Source organism: Coregonus lavaretus, assembly GCF_964263955.1.
Source record: "Coregonus lavaretus genome assembly, chromosome: 20".
In the NCBI taxonomy this organism is placed as follows: Eukaryota; Metazoa; Chordata; class Actinopteri; order Salmoniformes; family Salmonidae; genus Coregonus; species Coregonus lavaretus.
The window spans coordinates 20,657,365-20,667,446 of NC_140007.1; the positions used below are offsets into that span (position 1 = coordinate 20,657,365).

Sequence of the window (10,082 nt, forward strand, 5' to 3'; positions counted from 1 at the left end):
GTGGACTAGGGCATGGCTGAGACGCCAACGACATGGCATAAAGTTCCAGCTGTGGAAATATTCTCCTCAGTAAAAGACACTTCAGTGCTTACTAATTAACTCGGCATCTTTAGGGTGTCCCCTCAGTGGTGCAATGCTAGAAATTAAAGAACTGGTTCTGTGGCCGAAAGACCAGCACATGTACCCGTCACCACAGATGCGGTGGACAGACCCACAGACTCACACATTTTCCACGTTCATCTGTATTTACACATCAACTGATACAGACCAACTCATACTGTATATGTAGGAATATCCATGCAATGCATTTCCTCACACATACTAAACACACACACAAATACAAACAGCATGTTTGCACTTACAACAAAAGCCTCCACACTCCTGTTGTCCTAGAGCCCCCGGGTTGCAGCCCATTGTTGGCTGATAGAAGAGAAGTGCTCAACAGCCCATCTAGACAATGTTGGTGGCCCTGCCGCTCACAAATGCACCTTTGTTTGGGTATCCCCTAAAACGCCACTTGAAATGACACCTATTTATCCCATGATCATGCTTTGGCTCAGAGGTCACAAAGGGAGGTCGCCAACACCAAACTAATTCCCCCCCCACAACAACAGCCTGTTGTGAATGAGGGGAAACGGTGAGGTGGGAGGATGGGAGATGTGTCTGTGTAAGCATTTGTTTGTGTTTTTCTTTGATACTTCTCATTGAGGTATTGCCTGGTCTGATGTGTTTTGTGATTTTTGTTGGATTCTGTAAGCTGGGTTGAAATTGTAGCAATTGATGTAAAAGTGTGATGGTGCATAAATTAAAGGTAGACTCAGCGATATGACAGATGCAGAAAGTAAATGGCATAGTGGGTCAATTTCCGCAACAACTAAGAGTGTTGAAGTGCGAGGCTCAGTTTCTCTGCTGTTTTGGTGCTCTGGCTACCACACTGTGAACAGCGTGAAGCGAACCCGTGCACATGCACAGATACATGGTGTGACTGTGTGAGAGCAAAGTGTTGCATCTCGCTCATCTCTATCTCTGGTGCTGCTTGTGGCAATGTCATTTCACTGAGTCTACCTTTTTAAGTTTGTTTTGTAACAAGTTACTGGATTTCTGTTTACTACTTTCATACCCATCTGGATTTAGTTGCTTTCCTTTAGATTTTTATTTTATTTTTACTTGGTAAATTATCCAATCCTGTGGATGCAATTTTTGGCAAGATACCAGCTTGATATACACTGAAATGTGCATGTTGATACACAGTAGCCCTAGAATAAAATCTTTATTTCTGTTTGAGTGGACTGTCTTGTACACCCCTCCTCTCCCTTCCTTTGTAATGGACTGCATAATGAGAATGCTGCTGTGAATAAAATATAAATGGTTTAATATAAATAAAACCCTTTTTGAGAAGCGCTAAAAGGTTGTTTGTGTACACAGACTGATTCAGTAGTGACGTGAATGAAGTTGCCTGGCAGAGATAAGTTTGGGAACGTTTAATTCTTTACCAAATCAGATGGTTTTTTTTTTACCCTCAGTTTGTGTACAATGTTCTGTGTGAAGTTGTTGGTCCTCCAACCGGCACTGCTCCTCTAGATGGCGCTTCTTACTGTATTTACTTGCAGACTCCACACTTTACAGTAAGAGAAGAAGAAACGGCGTTTCACAATGAGGAAGTAAAAACAAACATTTTCTGGCGCTGAGTCAACGGAAAAGCCGGTAGGGTGGTATGTTTATGTGACTAGTTGTACAAACTTAGACAGCAAATTTAAAGAAAATGTTTTACTACATAACGAACCTGTTTTGACAAGTGTAATAGCTGTCTTATAGCCATGTAGCTAGCTAGCTACAAATCGAGTTACTGTTGTGGACGAAGAGGTTCTGGTTTCAGTAACTTGCCTTAAAACCCTCTGGCTATACTCATTGACAACTTGGTTAGCTAGCTAGTTAGTCAAAGAAAAGTAGGTTTCCACAACCGATAATTCGAGAGTGGAGCCACATCATGGCATACTGCGACAAGACCGGTGATCATCCCTTAGCTTGTCTAAACAATGAGGACAGTCGTAATGGACATGACCCGGCGACAGATAAGCAGCCGACTCCACACTCCAAAGGAAATGAGAATGATTACTGTGCCACTGAAGAAGCCCTGACAGTGTCTGTCCCTAAAGGGTTGTATCTAAAGAAGAAAAAGCTTGTCCTTCACGTTGACCTCAATAACACCATCTTGGTGTCTGATGCCGTGACAAGTCAAGGAACTATTGCAGCTTTGGATTACTTTATTTCCACTGTGACATGGGGACAAATGAGTAAACAAGGTAAGACCAGGTTGAAATATAAGTGACAAGCCTCTTAGGGGCCAGGCGACCTCAGTCTAAAAAGCCACTTAGTTCCTACATGTAGCCAGTTTTATTTGAAGTAGTGGTCTATTCTATAAAAATGAAAATTATCCTAAATATTTCTTAAGGAGCAGATGCCCCACTTACTATGTAGTGGCACACCTCTATCCTTTTTCTATAAATGACATGACAATTCAATAAGTGGAATCACTACTGTGCCTACCTGCCATGGTGATGTCATTGCTGTGTGCAATTGCTTAACATCTGCTTCTTTATGTGCTCTGTAGGTAAATGGATGTGGATGAGTGACTCACCTTCCCTACTCCCACCATGTGAGGGCGCTGTCAGCTACTACTCGCAGTTTGGCCGGGTGGCAGGCTTCACCAGCTCCACTGCAGGTCGTCGGTTCCGGGGCGTGCTGGACGAGCACTTGGCGATGCTGCGATGGCCAGAGGAGCTGAAGGGGGACAAGGAGCTGGCTGTGAAGGGGGAGGACGGACAGCTGTACCACTGGATCTTGCCCTCTTTCTTCCAGCTATTGAAAGACCTGGTGGCAGAGGGGAGGGACTTTGCTATCCTGTTCCGCACCTTTGGCTCAGACCTTCCCCGCGTGCTGTCTGCAGTGTCCCGTGCCCTCACTCAGGGCTCCCACCCACTCTTCCCTGACCTTCCAGCACTTAAGGTAAATCAAATCAAATTGTATTTGTCACATGCGCCGAATACGTGACCTTACCGTGAAATGCTTACTTACAAGCCCTTAACCAACAATGCAGTTTTAAGAAAATATTTACTAAATAAGTAAAATAAATAAAAATAAATAAATAAAAATAAAAGTGATGAGGCTATATACAGGGGGACCGGTACCGAGTCAATGTGCGGGGGTACAGGTTAGTTGAGGTAATTTGTACATGTAGGTAGGGGTAAAGTGACTATGCATAGATAATAAACAGCGAGTAGCAGCAGTGTTAAAACAAAGGGGGTATCAATGCAAATTGTCCAGGTGGCCATTTGATTAATTGTTCAGCAGTCTTATGGCTTACATTTTAGACATTTTAGTCATTTAATAGACGCTCTTATCCAGAGCGACTTACAGTTAGTGAGTGCATACATTATTATTTTTTTCATAATGGCCCCCGGTGGGAATCGAACCCACAACCCTGGCGTTGCAAACGCCATGCTCTACCAACTGAGCTACATCCCTGCCGGCCATTCCCTCCCCTACCCTGGACGACGCTGGGCCAATTGTGCGCCGCCCCATGGGTCTCCCGGTCACGGCCGGCTACGACAGAGCCTGGATTCGAACCAGGATCTCTAGTGGCACAGCTAGCACTGCGATGCAGTGCCTTAGACCACTGCGCCACTCGGCGGTAGAAGTCTTTTGGACCTAAACTTGGTGCTCCGGTACCGCTTGCCGTGCGGTAGCAGAGAGAACAGTCTATGACTTGGGTGACTGGAGTCTTTGACAATTTTGATGAGTGCTTTGGGTGGTGATTGAGGGTGTGATGCTGGATGTGGTGTCATTAGGACAGTTGCAATAATGATTGTTGTCCTGGCATTTTACCAAGCTCTTACTCACTGGCTACCATATTAAATAGGCACATTGCTCTTATCATAATCACTACTGTTAGCTAACTTGCCAATAGCCCAGTAATTGCAATCATTACTCATTGTAGGCTCTCTGTTGCAGCTTGTCATTGAGAGAGTGACACTATGTTACAGGTGGCTATGCTACTGAGAGTGAGTTATAGTCCTTTGAGAGAAGTGATGTTCTTCCTCCTCTGCCTGAATTAAGAGATCAACCACACTTCACAATTATAGACCAATTTTTCAGCTTGGGCCAAGTCTGTTTCTTCTGAAAGACTACAGTTATTGTGTGTGTGTGTGTGTGTGTGTGTGTGCATGCGTCTGGGCTTGTGTGTGTTTGTGAGGTTGTGGCAGTGGGATATAGGGGTCAAAAATCTGTAAACTTGTTCCCAGAAGATTGAACAGTGCCCTGTTCAGAAGGTCATTCACAGTGAGATGTAGGGTTGGTGGTGCTACTCCCCTGGGTATAGAGTGTGCCTGCAGGCTCTTCTCAGCCCCCTCACCCTGTTCTTGTACCTGTTCGTTTACTGGAGCAGAACACATCGATTTCTGCAGGGAGGAGGCTCAAAGGCTGCTACGGCACACACAGTTAGCTGCAAAAACATAAATAAACATCCAGATGATGACTTATTCAAACTGTCTCCTGTCAAGGGCTATTTCTGTAAGAGTCTCGGCACAGAGTTTGAGGGTGAAAGAGGATCATTTGATTTAGCAGGTTTGGAACTTGCATGACCTGTAAGCATAATTGTTTCCTCTCATTCTAAAATGATAGCTATGCTGAAGTACAGATGATTTCCATAATTTCTGATAGATACCTGATACCTGTACATCTCTAATAAACTGCCGATCAGAGAGAGTATAAGAGATGTTAAAGCCAGCTGTGTTCTTTCTGCTCCCTCCCCAGCTGAGTGTGAATGAGACACCAGGCCAGATCCGCTGCAGTAAGAAGGGGGCGGTCCTGACCCGGGCAGAGGAGCGTCTGTCCACACGTGACGGGGAGCGAGCCCTGTACCAGTACCTCAGCTCTGTCCAATGCCTGGGGGGCTTCCAGGACCATTTTGACTGGTAGGTGGACCTTTTACAAAAGACTAACGTCTAGCCTAATCACACCAATGAAGGCACTCTAGTATTGGAGGTGCCCTAGTTTTCTGGCAAGCTCATAAATCCATCTTTGAATAGGTAATTTAGCCCAAGTTTTATTTGTAATGTAGAAGTTCTTTCTGCATTGACCTCAATGAAAGTTTCAGTCTCGTTGATGTAGTCAGGACAATGGTCTCTATCTGTAGGTGGGCCAGGAACACCTACTCCATCCTGGGAGGGAAACCTCTGTGGGTGGACCCCTTCGACCAGGATGTCCAGCACATCTTCATCGATGACAACATTCGACAGAATGACAAAGACACCATCGTCCATCCAAAGGTATGTTTTTGCCTCGGTTAATGTGCTTTTGGATGGTTTGTGCATACTCATATGGAAGTGGATGTTTCCCCTTGCAGATAAGTTGTTTGCCTTAAATATCCTCATGGTGTTTCTGTTCTTGTTCCATGGTTCTGAAGGTGTTCCTGGACCGAGACAGCTCAGAGACACGCACAGCCTCCACCTCAGAGCTGTATGACCTCTGTCTGGTCCAGAACGACCTGCTCAGGGCCATCTCAGACCCAGAGTATTTCACCCAGCGCATCAGCATCTGCCAGGAGAACTATGACAGGAACCTCCAGCAGGGGGCAGGCTAGAGTGGTTTGTCTGCAGCCCAGAGCCCCAGGGTGAGAAGGGGTTGGGAGAACTCAGGGGTCTGTAGACTGGAGGTGGAAGGTCAAAGGGAGCTCCTGTAGTTGCTCCAACTCCTCCTCTAAGGTCAATATTCTCAGGGTGTGACACTGGCAACCAATATATTGCATATGTAGAAGGCATTATTTTGTAGTAGTATTTTGCTGCTGTTTTTAAATGAGAATATAAAAAAATAATAGGTAATCGATATAAAGGCATTGTTTACGTATACCAAAATCTGTTCAGAAAAGACTTGAATGGTCATACTTGAATGTTTCTAATATCACAAAGAGAGAGAGCTACATAGTTGAGCAGTAACTGTTACAACTTGATACATACTCTAGTCTACAGACATGTTAAATTACTTTTATATTAACCACATTTAGTATTACTGTTTGACTATTTATCATGGCAATACAATGGATGAGCTTGACCTAATATAATTTGGGTTTATGTGGTTTGGGGGTTTATCTGCACTGAAAATTACTTTACTTTCTTTGGAAGCGCTCTTATGTGAAAAAAATGATGTATTTGTGTCACACATTTTCTTGAAGGTTTATCATGGTGGTGGATGAGGTGAGGTGAGCGTCCCCGTTACAATGTAAAGCGCTTTGGGTGTCTAGAAAAGCGCAATACACTGAATGTACAAAACATTAAGAACACCTTCCTTATATTAATATTGTGTTGTACCCCCCCCTTTTGCCCTCAGAACAGCCTCAATTCGTCGAGGCATGGTCTCTCAAGGTGTCGAAAGCGTTCCACAGGGATGCTGGCCCATGTTGACTCCTATGCTTCCCACAGTTGTGTCAAATTGGCTGGATGTCCTTTGGGTGGTGGACCATTCTTGATACACACGAGAAACTATTAATCTTGGAAAAACCCAGCAGCGTTGCCATTCTTGACACAAACCGGTGCACCTGGCACCTAATACCATACTCCGTTCATAGGCACTTAAATATTTTGTCTTGCCCATTCACCACCCTCTGAATGGCACACATACACAATCCATGTCTCAAGGCTTAAAAATCCTTATTTAACCTGTCTCCTCCCCTTCATCTATACTGACTGAAGTGGATTTAATAAGTGACATCAATAAGGGATCATAGCTTTCACCTGGATTCACCTTGTAAGTCTGTCATGGAAAGAGCAGTGGTCCTTAATGTTTTTGTTCACTCAGTGTATAAGTCGAATCAATGATTAGTATTAGCATATATATTTTTAAGCTTAAAGGGAGTGTGGCGTTTGACTACTGCAAATTTGAGACACCTTTTCAAAGTAGCCCATCACAATCACCAGGATGTGGGTAATTGTGGAAGATAAAGGTGTCAGCATGCTTCAGTTCGGCTGGCCCGGCTAGGCGAACCGAATGAGTGTGCTTGCATACTCCCTTAAAAGACCTTCGCTTGAAAAATGAGAAAAAAGCGACAATAGTACTGTTTGTCCATTTTGAGACACCGTAGTAGTATACACTTCCTCGAAGTAGTCAGAATTAATCTAAGATAATTCAAAAAATCGCTCATTAATTTTATCGTTTTTGCCGAGGAGCTCTTAGTCGCGCAATTTTACTTCTAACTAAGATGTTTGGTGCAGTATTTTCAATAAAAAATGTGTATGAAAATGAGTCGTCTCGTTGAACGACAACAAAGACTTAATTGAAGAATCCCTACTGTTGACCAATCACTGACTAAGGGGCGTAGACTTCGGCAACCAACTTCGGCTTGCCTCAAGAAAAAATGTTGTGTGCTCGAACAGCCGAAAAAACCTTTATTGAAGTCCAAAACTAACAAAAATGTCCCAATGCCGTCATAACTGTTTAGACTGGGAAGCATGCGGACGCCTTTTAAAAGCACAATCAGGCCTTTGACTGCAATTGTACAAAAAGAGGCATGGGGCATTGTTGCTAAGGCAAAGTCACATTTGATGGGAGACAGATTCAGATGCAAGATTGTCTGTTGAACCGACTGACTGTTACCTTATCATGCACTCACAAAGTCAGTCTGAATGCTTGAATCTGGAGATACTTTGTGTCTTTTTGTATGTCATTGTCTTACATCAGATAGCGTGACTAATCGTCTGCACTGATTGTCAGTTGGGGGAAGAGTAACGCGTAGGAGTGACACCACCTGACTTAAGACAATGCTTGTATGTTTCATGATGTACATTCTCAACAATCAGCTTGTATTCATGTGTGGTGTTCAATAAACCTCCTGAGTGGAAGAAAATGTACTTTTGTGTCACCTAGACACACTGTGTGTATGTGAATGTAATGACCAAGTATTGATCAGAGTATTACTGTCACATAAAAGCACTATTGATTTCCCCTCAGGCCTTTTGGATACAGTTAAGTTGTGAACATGTAAAAGTCATTGATTATCAGCCTACATGGTGAAGACTAATAGTGTACCTTGGGGAACAAATCAATCAGGAATCATAAGCAGTTCAGTGTGTGAGGTTACATTGAGTGTGATGGAAGTTTTATTATTAGGGAGATACATTGATAATTGAATGCACTGTGTACTTATAAATTAGCCACGTTGTAGACTACAGGGACTTGAAGAGAGAAACGTAGTTCTAAGAGCATTTTAGTCTGGAAAATAGTTATACAGATTAGTAATGACATTGTAATAAATAGTTAGCACACTACATGTGACTGGACACTTGTAACCTGAAAGGACATTATTGTGGTCCTATCTCTGCAGACTCTCCAGGCTGGGCATACCCAATCTTTTTTTTTTTTTTTTTGTGATCCAATTGACATTTTAGTCATTTAGCAGACGCTCTTATCCAGAGCGGCTTACAATTAGTGAGTGCATACATTTTTCATACTGCCCCCCCTCTGATCTCCAGCACAATATGTACAGGGTTGACTAATGTGATGTAATGGCCATTGTTGTGTTGCCTGATTGCAGCAGCAGATGCTATGTCCTCTCATTACAAGCCAAATGGGCCAGCACAGTGTGTACAGTAGGAAGACTCCCTCGCTCAGAGTACACCAGAGTGTGCATGTCCAGTGTGCTCATTGTGTTTAATGGTCTGTTCACAATACTAGGTAGTATTTAACTCCTGACTCCAAGTAAAGGTCTCCAGGGAAATAATTTGATATGAGTTGTAGCCTGTGTCAGATTTACTTTATAAATATGAAGCCTAAATGGCATGATAGTCTTATCACACACATTACAGTACATGTTTTCCCTTAGAAAGATCTTGTGGTCAATTTGCAAATGATTTGTAATTATGTTCTGCCCCCACAACCATCTGCTCAAGAAAAAATTGGCCCGGCTAAATCTAGTTGATGATCCCTGTTCTAGGGTGTCTGGGATGATGGAGTTGATGTGTACCATAACCAGTCTTTTAAATCACTTCATGATTACAGATGTGTGCTACAGGTTGGTAGTCATTGTGGCAGCTAGACTTGGGAGCAGGAATGATGGTGATCAGCTTGAGACATGCAGTGATTACAGACTGGAACAAAGAGAGTTTGAAAATTAACTTGAATATGCCTGCCAGCTGTTCTGCGCATGCTCTGAGAACGTGCCCTGGAATACCGTCCGGCCCCACCAGTGTTGCCAATTTAGCGACTTTGTCGCTATATTTAGCGAGTATTCAGACCCCTCTAGCGACACATTTTCCAAAAAAGCGACTAGCGACAAATCTAGTGACTTTTTCTGGTGTTATTGGAGACTTTTGGAGACTGACGAGAAAGCACGTATCGTTCTTACTCTTCTCAACGAGCAGCAGGTGCTGCCGTGGGCCCCACCCCCCCGTCCCAAAGCACTCACAGGCGGCCCAGTCCTCGCGCAGCAGTCCCTCCCAGCTGCAGTCAGAGCAGGAGATGTTCACTCCTCCGCGTCCAGACTGCAAATGAATCGTGCATGCGGGAAGCCGCCGCTGGCTGATCCCGCCCTGGCTTACATTCAGGGAGGGATGTAAATGTAAAACATTTACAAAAACAAGAATCGACAGAAGAAAGTTAATTTGTAGTTCTAAACATATTGAGGGAGTTTTTACTCACTTTTTGTCTCTCCCACGACGTTATTCCTCTCTCCTACAGCATCCATCACAATTACATGCACATGGCCAATTATGCAAAGTAGGTGATGACGTCATTTAGCGACTTCTATCGACTTTTAGGACAGCCAATAGCTACTTTCCTTGCTGAGGAGTTGGCAACACTGGCCGCCCTACAGCCTTGCGAGTGTTGACCTGATTAAAAACCTTATTCACGAAGGCCTTGGAGAGCGAGATGTTGGGGATGTTTTTGTTGAAGCATGCATAAAATGCATTGAGTTCGTCTGGTAGGGAGGCATCGTTGGGCAGATCAAGGCTGGGGTTTCCTTTAATCCATAATGCACCGTAGCCCCTGCCACATGCAGCGGACGGTGAAGCATGTGTAATAGGATTCCATCT

The 10,082-nt window shown here is 43.8% G+C and overlaps 1 protein-coding gene across 1 annotated transcript; it reads left to right on the forward strand.

Moving 5' to 3' along the window:
* The first annotated feature begins 1,650 nt into the window (after positions 1 to 1,650).
* LOC311147421 (uncharacterized protein) lies at positions 1,651 to 7,901 on the forward strand. The gene is made up of 5 exons (XM_084184123.1): positions 1,651 to 2,303; positions 2,612 to 3,006; positions 4,813 to 4,973; positions 5,195 to 5,327; positions 5,465 to 7,901. The coding sequence occupies exons 1-5, from the start codon at positions 1,988 to 1,990 to the stop codon at positions 5,639 to 5,641; spliced, it is 1,182 nt and encodes a 393-aa protein (XP_084040249.1). The 5' UTR covers positions 1,651 to 1,987; the 3' UTR covers positions 5,642 to 7,901.
* Positions 7,902 to 10,082: the final 2,181 nt, after the last annotated feature.

What these genes read in the sequence shown, in the direction of transcription:
- LOC311147421 (XM_084184123.1), top strand. Translation starts at nt 1,988, where the DNA reads ATGGCATACTGCGACAAGACCGGTGATCATCCCTTAGCTTGTCTAAAC. An exon ending in GGGACAAATGAGTAAACAAG is followed by an intron (nt 2,304 to 2,611) that starts GTAAGACCAGGT and finishes TGTGCTCTGTAG; the next exon opens with GTAAATGGATGTGGATGAGT. An exon ending in TTCCAGGACCATTTTGACTG is followed by an intron (nt 4,974 to 5,194) that starts GTAGGTGGACCT and finishes CTCTATCTGTAG; the next exon opens with GTGGGCCAGGAACACCTACT.